Raw genomic sequence first — 14,622 nt, forward strand, 5'->3', positions numbered from 1 at the left:
ATTATAATCCTGGCTCTCAGCCTTTCTCCCTGCTGCCCATTGTCCACTTGGGCTCTTATGATGCCTTCCATTGGACAGAGGGAGAAACTGAGTCCAAGGTCTGCTGCCACGGGCTCCCTTCTGGGGGGAACTGCTCTGCCCACAGGCCCCACAGATTAGCATCCAGTCTGACCACTGATGAATGGACCAAGGGCTTCCACCCAAAGCTAAGTTGAACCAATCAGATTCTTTCCCTTGAGAACTGAATCAAGAGACACAGAAGTGGGTTGCCAGTTGCTAGTGACTCTGGATACAGAGTTGGGGATGCAGACACTTAGGGCAAGGAAACCAGGCCATCTGAAGAGAAACCAAGGAAAAGAGCATAGATGTGAATATCACCAAAGGATGAGCCCATGAGGCCCAGGGATGAACAGGAAGAGGCTCCATTGTCAGTTCCTGTTCCTTTTTTTTTGTTTTGTTTTTTGTTTTTTGTGCTTTTAGGGCCATATCTATGCCATATGGAGATTCCCACGCTAGGGGTTGAATTGGAACTGCAGCTGCCGGCCTACAACACAGCCACAGCAACGAGGGATCTGAACCATGTCTTTGACCTACACCACAGCTCATGGCAACGCTAGATCCTTAACCCACTGAGCAAGGCCAAGGATCAAACCCACGTCCTCAGGGATACCAGTCAGGTTCATTAACCACTGAGCCATGACGGGAACTCCAGCCAGTTCCTGATCTTTAGAGGGCCAGCCATTCTGGTATTTCCATCTTCAGGGTCCCTTGTAATCTGCTCACCCCTTTCTTTGAACTTGCTCCAGTGGATCTCTGATCCATACAATCGGAGTCCTTGCTAGAACAGGAGGACTGACCTTAGGAGGGTGCGGAGTTCCCCCCCAGTGTGTGAGCTCCCCCAGGCCTCTTCTCCCCCTCCTCCAAGCCCCTTCTCATCTTAGGGAAAAGAAGGAGCTCTTGGAGTTCCCATCGTGGTGCGGTGGTTAACAAATCTGACTGGGAACCATGAGGTTTCGGGTTCGATCCCTGACCTTGCTCAGTGGGTTAAGGACCCGGCGTTGCCTCGAGCTATGGTGTAGGTCAGACACAGCTCGGAACCTGCGTTGCTGTGGCTCTGGCGTAGGCTGGCGGCTACAGCTCCGATTCAACCCCTAGCCTGGGAACCTCCATACGCCACAGGTGCAGCCCTAGAAAAGGCAAAAAGACCAAAAAAAAAAAGAGGGAGTTCTCAGCATGGTCACATCTTTTATTCACTGTCAGTGAAAAATAAGCACACCACACAACACAAGGTTGAACAGTGAGGCAGTCACTGCAGGCACAGCCAGGAGCAGCACAGCTGAAGGGGACAAGGGGCCACACTGGAGAACAAGTTGGGAGGGCCCCCTCTGCCCCCTACTTCTCCAGGCCTCCACACTCCTGCAGCCTTCACCAAGCAGGAAGGGCTATAGCCCCTGGGAGGCCCAGTCCTGCCCCCACACTCTGGCGAAGGTAAAAGAAAATCCTGAAAATTTCAGAAAGAAAAATCCCATGTTTTTCTGAGATTTTTCAATTACAGATTTGAATTATTTTTCTCAAAACTGATGAATAAGATATGTAAGAAATGTATTCTTGCCCCCACAGTGATCTCTAAAGACAGCACGAAGCCTCACCCAGGGTTGAGCTTCAGGAAATATTTGTTGCTTTAGTAAATTTTTCTGTAAAAATATTTACAGTATCAGCTTACTATCCTGCCTGGCTTCTTCCCTTATTCTCCCTTTCTCTCTCTTCTCTCCCCTCCTCTTCTCTCTGCAGCAGAGTGAATTTCTACCTCTAGAGACTCTGCCATTGTCTGGAGAAAATTCACTTCTGTTGCCTACGGGCTTCCTTTTTCCTTTTGATTTAAAGGTCAGCCATATAATCCTGACTACAGCTCAAAAAACTAGAGAGGCCATCTGAAGTCATCCTTGCTGATGATTTTTAGAGATAAGAAATAAGGGGTTACTCCAAAAGGATGAATGAGGACAGAATACAGTCAGAAGGCAGATTTGGGGACTTTGCGATTCACAGAGATGCTGCTAGAAGATGCACAACTTCAAAGGAGAGTTTGGCTATATCAGCGTTTTAACTGTCTGCATATTTTTGTATCTGTGCAAGTCATACTTCAGTGTCTGCTAATCTTATGCTCTATGGCAAGTCCCTCTCAGCTGGGGCAGGATGGGAGGCCTGCCTCCCTTCTCAAGGCAGGGCCAGTGCTCTACCACAGGAATTCCCAAGCACATAGTCCCTGGGACATCCAGGAATATGTGGGAGCAAGGTCTGGCCCATCTGTGGCTCCTCCCATCAGCAACACAGTGGTCCCAGTTCCTAGCCTGGCATGATGTGGTCACACTGCTAGGATGTCTGAGGATCTTTGGCCTGACCAGCAAATATCACCTATGGGTATGTGTCCAGAAGCATGGAGTGATCAAACATGCCCTCATGGGTAGAATTTTGCCACCAGATGGGGAAAAAAAAAAATTCTCTTAAGGAGGAAGATGGCAGTAAAGACAGTGCAAGATGCTCCCAGGGTTGAGGCAGAGACCTCCTAGGACAGCACTGACCTGTAAGCAGAGCTGCCCAGAAGCAGAAAATAAGATGCTTGAGAATGTAGGAGCTTCAACCAAGCTCCTATTTCTTTTTGGAAGACTACACCCTCAGAATCATCTTAGCAGGAAGCTTGTAAAAGACCCAAACCAACTTAGCTTGCCCTGCAGTCAAACCTCTGCACAACTCAGAGTCAGAGGAATGAGCAGAGAAGAGACTCTGAAGGGAAGAAACCCTCACCGAGCCTTGGGTTCAAGTCTTGGCACTGTACCACTTCCTGACCATGCTTGTGTACAAGGAACTTCATTCTGTGCCTCAGTTCCCAAGTCTGGAGAAATGGAATGAAAAATCCCTATTTCCCTAGGATGGGAGGATAAAATGAGATGTGGTTGATGGCAAGCCTTGGAAAGCCATGAAGTTCTGTGTGATTGTGAATTAGGTTAGAGTCAACGTTTGACGGGTAGTTTTTTCCCCACTTTGTCAAAGGCCTTCCACTGGAAGTCTCAGCTGAGCTGGGCAGTTGAGTCCCTATGTATCCCTGGTGCTGAAAGCATAAGACACACCTAACAGCTAGCTCCTGAGAGCAATGGAACATCCCTTGAGATATTACTGAATAAAAGGCTGCTGGCTATTGCCCAAGGATGTGAGTTCCCCGGCCTTATCATGTGGCTGGTCATAGGCAGAGGGATAGAAAGAAGGTGACAACTCAGTGAACTTGCTACCTCCAGGGGCAGCAAGAAGGAAGGTCTGATAGAGTTTGAGACCAAAGGTCATCATCCCCAAGAGTTTCCACCTGCAGAGAGGGAGGACAGGTGCGCACTCAGAAGTAAGAGGTATGTTGCATCTCTTTCCTACACATACAGTCCTGCATGACCACCACTCACCCTCGACCCAGCAATCATTCCCTGCTCCTACCCTGGGCTGATGGCACCTGTGTACTAGACTGTTTTCCCCAGCAGTTCAAGAGGAAATCCACAGTCACTGCGCATCAAAGCTAATTTCTGATTACAAGTACAGAAGAAAGTAATGTGAAAGACTTGATGAAGAAGCAGGATTAATTTTCTGGCAGTCAAAGCATGCAGCTGTATAGCTCGTGGATCCAAAATTGGAAAGCAAACATTGGAAAGCAAAGCCAGTGCATTTGGAAGATGATGAAATACCTGGCAGATTCAGGATTTGGGATTAGAAAAAGCCTTTCAAGTGGAGCACGCCCAGCACATTTTCAAGCATTTGGTCCATAAATGCTGGCAGCCTGAACAGTGGTCGGCTGGTCCTCTTCTAGCTCCTTCTGCTTCGATAGCAGAGAAAGAATAAACCCATCCTTAAACTAGACCAAATCCAGCTGTGGGAACTATGCTCACCTCCGTCTCAGCAAACCTTGTATTTTCTGTTTCTGAAGTCAGCATCCAACCAGAATAAGTGCACAGTAGAGACTTGCTCACTGAACTGAAAAAGATCATGAAAAAGGAAGTAGCAGAAGCTGCTGATGGTGACAGCTCAGGGCTTAGCCTGATAAGAAAAAGTGTCATCTGGTAAGCTGGGTGGTATTTTCTCTTTTTTTCTCAGCTCTTTTTTTTTTCCCCTGAAAATTAGCATTTTCCATATTCATTTAATCATTTTACAAGAAACCCAGTAATATAAAGTATGTTTAATATCCTCAATGAATAAAGGATTTTAGCTCTTTTAAAAGGGTACTATAAAAATAAGGATTACATAAATTTCAGTTTTTCTTAAAACTTCCACTGACACGGTTCTTAGACTTCCAAACACTTCTCATTTCATCCTCCTATAGCTCTGCATGAAGCCGAAGCGAAAGATGTAATAGTTCTTCTCAAACTAACCAGCCTGACTGCATCGTCTACTCACCCATGTTTGACATCCCTGTCTGAGACCCTGACCGTACTACCTATGAGCTGCCAGAGGGCACAGAATGTGTCTTGTAAACTACCACAGCCTTAGCACCTAGAGGTGCCTGGCCTTGAACAGGTGCTCGATAAAGGTTAGCTGAAGAAAGGACTGAATGAACACTCCAAAGGCGGGGGCCGGAGGTGCCAGGTAGAATTGTGGGGGCAGGGCACAGACCACCTTGAAGGGATCTGGGTCCTCAGCAAAGGACAGACCCAATTTGGCCCTTTAACTGGGGTCTGTGGGACCACATCCTATAAAGCACAATCCCAGGAAGAACAGAATTTCACAGCAGAACCCAGCCCCCCCTCCTTTACCCTACACTTTGGGGCAAAAACTCCCCTATGCCCAGTAGATGGTAGTTGTGGGCCAAGACTGGGGCTGGGGCTGGACCATAGGATACCTGAGGATCTGTCTCGATTCCAGGGTGAGGTGGTCCCTCAAGGATCTTGACTGAGGGGAGCAAGGGCTTGGGCAGAGGGGTGGGTGGGCCAGAGAGTGAGGCTGGAGTCCCCCTCCCCCTAGGAAGGGCCAGCCAGAGAGGTCACTGGGTTGGGAGGTGGCCACGCCCCTCCTGGCCAGGGGCCCTGCCCCTCACCAGCCTCTACTTCTGCATGTCACACTGCAGCAGCAGCACAATAGACGGGTCACTCTTGGCCGCCTCCTTGAACTCCTCCAGTGTAATCTGGTCATCCTTGTCCTGGTCCATCTTCTTGAAGATCTTGTCCACACGCTGCTGGGGTGTGAGCCCATCCTGGTTCATGCGCATCATGATCACGGTGCCCACCATCTTGTAGATAGCCTGGTGAGGCAAGGAGGGAGGTGTGAACACTCACTGGGGGCTAGGAGAATTCGGGGTGAAGGAAAGACGTCCCGCAGTGGGCACGGAGGACACTGGGAGATGGCAAGGATACTAGGAGGTGATGAATGCTTATTAAGACTGAGTATTTAGGAATTCCCGTCGTGGCTCAGTGGTTAACGAATCTGACTAGGAGCCATGAGGTTGCGGGTTCGATCCCTGGCCTCGCTCAGTGGGTTAAGGATCCAGCATTGCCGTGAGTTGTGGTGTAGGTCGAAGACGAGGCTTGGATCCCACGTTGCTGTGGCTGTGGTGTAGGCTGGCAGCTACAGCTCCGATTCGATCCCTAGCCTGGGAACCTCCATATGCTTCGGGTGCGGCCCTCAACAAAGACAAAAAAAAAAAAAAAAAAGGCTGGGTATTTAGTGAGCATCTCACACCAAAACATGTCTAATACCCAACTCTTCATCTGCTCCCACTGCTCCTGCCCCAGCATGCTCTGTCTCAGAAAATAGCAAATTCATTCTCCTGGATGTTTGGACCAAAACCCATGACACTCTTCTTGACCCCCCTTTTATCACACCCATATCCAATCTTTCAGCAAATCCTGTCAGCCATAATTTTGCAGTAAGTCCAATATCCAGCCTCTTCCTACTACCTCCCCTGCTCCTCCATGGTTGTCACCTCCACCCGCTCCCGATGGACTGTTGCAGAAGTCTCTGAACTGGTCTCCCTGCTTCTGCTGCTCTCCACCCCCTCGGTCTAGTCTCCACACAGAGTATAGACAGAGACCTTAAGGGCTTCCCATCTCACTCAGGAGAAAGTCAACTTTCTACCCCAGACTATGATGCTGACAGACGGATTCCTGGCTACTTTTCTGACCCCCTTCCTATCACTCTCTCCTTGCTCACGTCTCTCCTTCCACCCTGGCTTCCTGGCCACTCCTTGAACACTGGATACACAGGCTAACTAACCTCAGGGGTCTTTGCATTTTTTGTTCCCCATGCAGAGACCACCCTTCCTCCAGACACCTACTAGGTCAGCTCCCTCACCTTATCCAGGTTGCTGCTCACATTTCACCTTATATAAAATTGCTTTTTCTCCATCACTTTCTCTCCTACTTCATTTTGCTTATCTTCTTTATAACACTTGCTGCTGACATAGCATAGGTTTTGCTATTGTTAAATTTTCTCACCATAAGGAATGTCCCATGTAAGCAGGAACTTTTTTTTTTTTTTTGGACTCTTTTTTTAGGGCCACAAGCAGGGCACATGGAGGTTCCCAGGCTAAGGGCTGAACTGCTCGCCTATGCTACAGCTACAGCAACACCAGATCTGGGCCTCGTCTGTGACCTACACCACAGCTCACGGCAACACCAGATCCCTAACCCACTGAGGGAGGTCAGGGGTCGAACCTGCGTCCTCAGGGATCCTAATCAGATTCGTTTCCACTGAGCCACGAAGGGAACTCCATAAGCAGGAACTTTATTATTTTTAATTTTTTTATTTTTATTTTTGTCTTTTTGCCTTTTCTAGGGCCGTTCCTGCGGCATATAGAGGTTCCCAGGCTAGGGGTCGAATCGGAGCTGTAGCCGCCAGCCTACGCCAGAGCCACAGCAACGCGGGATCTGAGCCTCGTCTGTGACCTACACCACAGCTCGCGGCAACGCCGGATCCTTAACCCACTGAGCGAGGCGAGGGATCAAACCTGCGTCCTCAGGGATCCTAATCAGATGCGTTTCCACCGAGCCACGAAGGGAATTCCGTAAGCAGGAACTTTAAACAGGACCAGGTCCGTCATAGGCACTCTCTCTATATATATATTTGTTGAAAGAATAATGAGTTAAGAACTTAGACTCTGGAATCAGACTCCTTGGACTGGAATCTCGAACGCCACTTGATAACATTTCCTCATCTGTAAAATGAGGTTTCCAGCATTACCTCCCCCTAGAATTGTGGGATAAAGCACTTAGCACAAAAGCTCTCCTACTCTGCTAACCAATGCTAGCCACTGGATCCAGGAAGGGTGCAGGGCAGCGAAGGGGCTCCTGAGGCTTGAGTGATGTGGCTGGAGAGGGCAGTGCCAGAGAAGCCCCCCCCGACTCGCCCCCACACACGGCGAAGCCACGGAGCGCGTCACCACAGCGCACTCCGGCCTCCCGGCTCCTCCCCAGCGCACCTCGATGATCTCCAGCATCTCGAGGCGCGTGATGCGCCCGTCGCCGTCCAGGTCGTACATCTCAAAGGCCCAGTTGAGTTTCTGCTCGAAGCTGCCGCGGGAGGTGACCGAAAGGGCACAGATGAACTCCCGGAAATCGATGGTGCCGTCGCCATTCTTGTCGAAGGTGCGGAAAGCGTGCTGCGCAAACTTGGAGGCGTCGCCGTACGGGAAGAACTGAAGCCAGGAATGCCGCCGGGGTTAGAGCGCCGCGCCAGCCTCGCCCTCCTGGCCCACCCTACTGGTCCAGCCCGCCCCCTGGATGCCTGGCCCCGCCCCCGCCTGTCCGGCCCGCCCCTGGAGCGTCTGGCTCCGCCCCTTAAGCAGGGCCCCGCCCACCTTGATGTAGAGCTGCTGGAACTCCTCCAGATTGAGGATGCCGCTGGGGCAGTCCTTCAGGAAGCCCTTGTACCACTGCTTCAGCTCCTGCTCGCTGAACTCGGTGTTCTGAACCAGGTCTTCCAGCACCTCTGGGGCCAGCTTGCTGTTGGTCTTCCCCATGGCAGGGCCTGGGGGACAAGGGGCTCCCTCAGTTTGGTCCAGGGCAAGGCCCTCACCTCGGCAGCCTTTCCACAAGTCTCTGTAGGATAAGGGTTCCCTTTCTTCATAGCAGCCGCCTCCCATAAAAAAACTCCACATTCTCACAGCCAGGACCCTTCCTGGTTCCCTGGTCTTACCACCCCTGCCCCCAACAACCCCCACCTCCAACAACTGGGCTCTGTCCTTTCACCACGCCCCTTCCTACAGGAGCTTCTGCCTCCCCTCCTGCCCCCTTCCCCACAAAGTGGAGGGCCTTCCCCTCATGACACTCCCCCATCACAGGGTCTCCTCTCTCTACAGCAGATTTCCTCCCCTGACAGCCGGGATCTCCAGGCTTCCAGGTCTCACCTCCCCTCCTCCTCCCTTACCAGCCTATGTGCCCCCATCTTCATCCTCTTCGCCCCTCTTTACACCTTCCATCTCCCTACGCCTGCAGAATAGAGTCTCAGTCCTCTCCTTGCTATTCAGCGCTTTCTGCACTCAGCCCCTACCTACCCTAGAGGCTTCTCTCCTATCAGGCAAGGTCCTCGTGTGCTCCCCTGGCTCTCTCCTCCAAGTTCTTCCTCAGGGCCTTCCAGGCCACCCCAATAAGAAGCTTCTCTCCCTTCTTCCTCTGTTCAAATAGAAGGCCTAGCCAGAAGCACTGATGACCCTGATTGCATTCCGGCTTTGTTTGTTTGTTTGTTTTGTCTTTTTAGGGCTGCACCTGCAGCATATGGAAATTCCTAGGCTAGCTACCTGCCTACACCACAGCCACAGCAATGCAGGATTTGAGCTGCATCTACAACCTACACCACAGCTCATGGCAACACCAGATCTTTAACCCACTGAGTGAGGCTAGGGATCAAACCCTCATTCTCTGGACACTAGTTAGGTTTGTTCCTGCTGAGCCACAACAGGAACTCTGCATTCTGTTTTTTATTCATTCATTCATTCATTCATTCATTCCCTGAGCACTTATTGAGGCTGACGGTGTGCTGGGCCCTGTGCTACTGAGGGAGGTAAAGCAGACATGAACCAACTTTCACTTACTCATAACTGGGTCTAAGATGTGGATGGCTGATTGTAAAGGGCCTTCACACCATGCCAAGGAGTTTGGCCTTTAACCATAGAGGACAAAAGCTCCTGGAGTTCTAAAGCAAAGGGTAGGAAGACCACATTCATTCCACAAATGCTTAAAGATTGTTTATAATATGGTAGGTCCTGAACTAAGTTCTGGGGACCCAGAGAGAAGGAATGTGTTCCTTTGGCGACTGTGTGCAAGATGACCTGGGTGGGGGCAGGGAGGGAGAGCAGAGAGGGTCCTGCTCCATAATTCAGGGGAGGGACGATGACCCTAGGATAGGGGTTGTGGAGGGATGTGGATGGACTGATGAGGGGGCACTGACAGGACTTTCTGACTAACTAGACAGAGGGTGCGGGGAGAGGGACAGAGGGGTTGAGGCAGCTGCAGGTTTGGAGAGGATGTAGGGTCAGTCTCCAGTGGGAACACGAGCCCCTCAGGTGGCTAGCACCTGGGGAAGTTTTTGCAGAGGGAGGTACACGCTCTCCCCAGGAAGCCTGGGTGGAGTGGCTGCCAGGACTTGAAGCCTGGGTGGACATTCTTATCAGACCTTCCTGGCAAGATTGTCCCTCTAGAGACTGAGTTTCCCAGGACATGGCCTGGGAGGTGAGTTTGACCTGCCTGGAATCTCTTTGGAAGGGGGCCAGACCCCAGCTGCAGGGTAGCCTGTCCTAAAGGCACTCTGGAAAAGGAAGCCCTCAGGCTGGCAGAAGGAATTCCACTTGTACGGCTCACTGCTTGCCAGTGCGGTGTCCTTTCTTCCTTCCTTCCTTCCTTCCTTCCTTCCTTCCTTCCTTCCTTCCTTTCTTTCTTTCTTTCTTTCTTTCTTTCTTTCTTTCTTTCTTTCCTTCCTTCCTTCCTTCCTTCCTTCCTTCCTTCCTTCCTTCCTTCCTTCCTTCCTTCTTTTTCTTTCTCTCTCTCTCTCCTTCCTTCCTTCTTTCCTTTCTTTTTGGCTGCCCTGCAGCATATGGAGTTCCCAGGCCAGGGATCTGAACCAAGCTGTAGTCAAGACTAAGCCATGGCTGCAGCAATGCCAGATGCTTAACCCACTGTGCCAGGCCAAGGATGGAACCTGTGTCCCAGTGCTCCCAAAACGCCGCTGATCCTGTTGTGCCACAGCAGGAATTCCACCAATGTGGCTTCTCATCCTTACTGGTGAGAGTGTCCTAGACAACGAGATCTGAGATCAGCTGCTTCCATGCCCCCTCTCTTGCTGCAGGACCTCAAGTGAGTTACAGGATATCTCTGGGCCTCCAATTCCTCTGCCAGGCCTTGAGGAAGATCAGAGACCAGTCGGGGGCAACAACTTCCTCTGCCTCTTACCACCCCCAGAGGATGACGAATCCCATATGCTCCCAGGGGAGGCACACCATCTTTGGGAACCTGGAACTGTGGGGACCAAAACGGCTGCCCTGGGGCCAGAGTCAAGGATGCATCTGGAACACCCCTGGGCAGGAGTCAGACTCCATCCTCAGCCGCCCCTTCCTCCAATCCAAAGCACACAGAAGGCTCGGGATATAGTCAAGGATGCTCATGAACCCAGAGGTGGAGGTGTCTGATGGGGGAGGCAGAGCTTCTCTCTCTGTCTCCTGTGGGATGTGCCTGAGTGTCTGTGTAAGGAGCTGGGTGTGGGTGGGAGCACGTCAGTGTATGAGACTGCAAATCTGCCTGAGTGCGCGTGCGCGTGGAGTGTGTGTGTGGGTGTGTGTGTGTGTGTGATGGTGTCTGTATGGCTCTCATCTTTTGCCCCTTTTCTCTTCCCTGTCCCGTTCTGCCTTCAAACCACTTTCTGTCTCCTGGGGCCATACGTGTTCTCGGCCCCTATTTGACCCCACGCCCAGCAAGACTATGCCTCCTCCTTCATTTCGCCTCATTCCTTCTACTGCTCTTAGATCTTAAAGGGCACTGCCAGCCAAAGCTGGAGATGCCCTTTTTAAGATCATCCCTGCATTTTAGTGAAAGTTGGAACTCAGAGAAAAGAGAAAGCTGGCTCAGACTTACACAGTAAGCTAGTGGAAGGGGATGAGAACCCAGGCTGAATCCATATCACCTGCCTGGACTACCCACTCCAAGTCATGGCTACTCTTGTCCAGCAAAGACTTCCACCCACCCTCCAAGGAAGCCATAGCTCTGATCTTCCTCTTGGCCTTAATAGGACCACCTTGTTGGCTCTAGGTCATGGTATCTGATACCCAGGAAATATCTATCCCTTGGGGTGGCCCACCAGCACCTCTGATTCAGCACATCCACGACCAGACTCGCCCTCAACCTGTGATGATCCTTCTCTTTCCATGGCCCTTCCTTCTTTCCTAGTTACCTTTAATTTCTCCCTTATCTCTAAGTCCAACTTGCTATAAGTCCTAGTGTTCTTCCTTTTGAAGTACTCCCGAAACCTTCACTCTGTCCTCTGTCATAGCCAGGGCCAGGGGCACAGTGGAGGGGGCTGAAAGCCAGTTGGGGCACTGCTTTGCCAAGCCATGCCCCTGAGCTCAACTGCCTTGGAGGGAGTGCCTTTCTTTCTGATTCCTCTGTCCCAAGAGAATGTTTTTTCTGTTATTGCCCAAAAGTACAATATAAACTAGAGATAGATGGTGGCCTTGCCCATGGGCCCCCTCAAACTCCAGAGTCCTCTAGAATCTGATGTCAAGGTGTCTACCTGTCTAGCCTCACCTCCCACTGCTCCCCTCTCAACTACGTACTTTCAAGCCAGAACCTATTTCAACTATTGCTTGGCTGTTTTCATCTTCCCTAATAGCCTTTCTGCCCTTCTGGGCTGATGCAGCTATAATCAGCCTTTGGGCCTGACTGAAGCCCACTGCCTTATGATCAGCCTCCCCCAGCCTGGAGAGTAGACAGTCAGCAGCATGGACTTGGCATTCTGGGCATGGAGTTGAGCCCACAGGTGCATAGACTCCAGAGTCCTCTGACCCTCACCTGGCGCTCTAGAATTCGGGAATAGAGCCTGATTTGGGGGAGACCTTTGCATTAAATTCTTGCCTGAGCCAGGAAAAGTTCTCTAGACCTTTTGCTCCATGGCAAAGAGTTTATCCCTACTTGATGTAACCCAGCCTTCTTGGGAGCAGCTGGGCCAGTGAGAAAAGTGTTTCTCCCACTGTTCCTATCGTGCCCTCTTGTAGCTGCCCCACACAGGTTTCCATTCTGCCCTCTGTGACAGTACAGAACTGCCCTGCAGAGACCTAAAGGCCATGTCTGGAACACAGACATGTTTAATGAATGTCCCTGCATGGATTATATGGGAGAGGCAGAACCCCCTTTTTTCTCCTTGAGATGATGGCTGGCTGGTTTGTTTATCTGTGTTCTCCTGCCATGGCACCTTAGAGACAATGGGGAAAGGAAGAGTTCACCCAAGGTCAAGTAGAGCCCGTCAGCAGAAAGGTGAAGGCCAGAACCCACTGGGGGCATGTCCTGTTGCAGCTGCGGCCATGCTGAAGATGGGCAGGCTCCTCTTGAGGGCTGCCCTCCAGCCTTGAAGGAGCTGGCACTGCCCCATACACAAAGCCGCTGTCCCTCTGGGCTCAGAAGCTACTTTCAGAGGGCAGGGCCCAGGAGTGTGGGCTCCAGAGGGAGAGGTGGCAGGAAGGGTGGGAGGGACTGAGGGAGGCAATAATCCCACACCCTCACCCAGCTTCAGAGGAGCTGGTGCTGAGACTGTTGCTATGGTGACAACAGCTCCCTGGTCAGGAGATTTTTCTCTTTCCTCTCCTTCCTTTGCTCTTCTCCAAGCAGCGGCCATAGCAGCAACAGTCAGGTCTTCTCCTTCTCCTTATTATTGAGAAACAGGGGATGACAAACAAAGGGTAGGTCCTGTTGAATTCCTCTACCCTGAACCTGCCCATGTCATGCGGGCTGATGACCTAGGAGGGACTCCTAAAAGCTGAGAAGAAGCCTGGGTCTGGAAAGTGTGTGGGAGGGGGTGGTCCATACTCAGGTCTGGGAAAGAAGCAATGTCCTTTCAGTGAGGACTAAAGTCCCTGAGGCTTCCTCTCTCAAATGTCCTAAAGGTTCAGGGAAAGAGGGAGAGGGCCCTGTTTTCTCATAATCAGCCACAGAACCAGAGTATGTCAGTGCTGGAAAGCTGTCCAAGATCATCTCATCAACTCCACACTCTGGCTTGCCCACACCAACCCCACCCCTGAATTCCCCATTTGGTGGAAGATCAGAGAAGGAAGTGACTTGGCCTAAGTCAAACAGCCACTGAGGCAAAGGCAAGATCTGAGCCTGGCTCTTCTGCCCTCCAGGTTCAGGCTGCCTTAGGCAAGGCACACCTGGAGCTTTGTCATGGTCCCTGTGGAGCCACAGGAAGATAGGAGAGAGGAAGCGGCTGGATGCCAGAAGTCCAGGAAGGGTATGAATTAGATATTTGAGAGGTGGAATGAGAAGACTTGGTGCTTTGGCCGTGAGGGCTGAGAGCTGGGGGAATGGAGGAGGCTGGGTGGGACCTTGACGGTCTGTTGGGGGTGTTGTCCCTGGTTCATCCTCCCACCAGGCAAAAGAGGCCTGCGCCTCACACTGAGACCCTGGGCAGGGGGGCTGTTGAGAGAGTGTCTCAAGGAAGAGAACTGGATGTGGGAGCCTCCTCCCTCCCGCAAGTATGCTATGAGCTCTGTCAGCTTGAGAGCTGGAGGTGCGGACAGTCTGAGGCGACAACGTGAAGTGGGAGTGGGCTCTCTGTGGAGGCGGAGGCTGTCTTGGGGGCCAGCGACATTGTGGTGTGAAGTGCAGTGACCTCTTGGTGGGGTTGGATGGTGTGCGGTGAGGGCTACCTGTGGAGGTGGGTGGTTGCCATGGGGCTGGGGCAATCTCCCATTTCCAAAGGAGGGAGAGTGATGGGTTCCTTCGCTGGCACCAGCAACACTGCGACCCCAGGTGTGTGTGTGTGTGTGTGTGTGTACGTGTATGTGCGTGTGTGTGTTGGGCGCGAGAGCAGTGGTTGCTCTGAGAGTAAGGACACGCTTCTGCCTCCTTCCCTGGGACCTGTGGGGTCTGGAATGGACTGGAGGGGTGGGGAGGAATCCTCTGGCCAGGGGCGGGCTCTCCATATACTGCCTCCTATGGTGGAACCAGGGGTCAGGGAGATGGATCAGAGTGGGGCAGAAGACGAGGATGGGAATGGAGAGTGGAGGGGGAGGGGACAAGGGCCTCCTCCCGGCCCTGCCCGCGTTACCTGAGGCCGAGCGCCGGGTCGCTGGATGACTCTGAGCCTCGGCGGGCCGTGGGGACCGAGACTGGCTCGCGGGCCGGCCGCCAGGTTCTCCAAGGTCCGCGCCGGAGCCGCCTCCCAGCTCTTGTATCACTATGTGTCTGTCGGAGGCGACACGATTTGCATAAGCCCCGCCTCATTCTGGGCAGATTAGGCGTTGATTGGCTCGGCTGAGGCGGAGTGGCAGGCGGGGTTTCAGGTGGGGACCAAGTGGCCAGTGAGGCTGGGCTACAAGAACGCGCCCCGCCTGCCCTCCCTGACCTTCCCAGAGTCGCGAGGAAGAGGGAGGGCTGTACCCCCATCTGTCTCCCTCCC

At 52.2% G+C, this 14,622-nt stretch overlaps 1 protein-coding gene across 2 annotated transcripts; it reads right to left on the bottom strand.

The window, feature by feature from the left end:
- Positions 1–1,225: 1,225 nt before the first annotated feature.
- HPCAL4 (hippocalcin like 4) lies at positions 1,226–14,399 on the bottom strand. 2 transcript variants are annotated; one of them, XM_005665245.4, is made up of 4 exons: positions 14,272–14,399; positions 7,823–7,992; positions 7,445–7,660; positions 1,226–5,269 (listed from the first exon to the last, which is right to left on the bottom strand). In XM_005665245.4, exons 2-4 carry the CDS (start codon positions 7,982–7,984, stop codon positions 5,072–5,074), a joined length of 576 nt encoding a protein of 191 aa, XP_005665302.1. In that variant the 5' UTR covers positions 7,985–7,992; positions 14,272–14,399; the 3' UTR covers positions 1,226–5,071.
- Positions 14,400–14,622: the final 223 nt, after the last annotated feature.

This window comes from Sus scrofa, chromosome 6, assembly GCF_054392235.1.
Source record: "Sus scrofa isolate SSC_HxYL_T2T_F1_AM1 chromosome 6, Sscrofa_HxYL_maternal_Yorkshire_Landrace_v2.0, whole genome shotgun sequence".
Taxonomy (NCBI): domain Eukaryota; kingdom Metazoa; phylum Chordata; class Mammalia; order Artiodactyla; family Suidae; genus Sus; species Sus scrofa.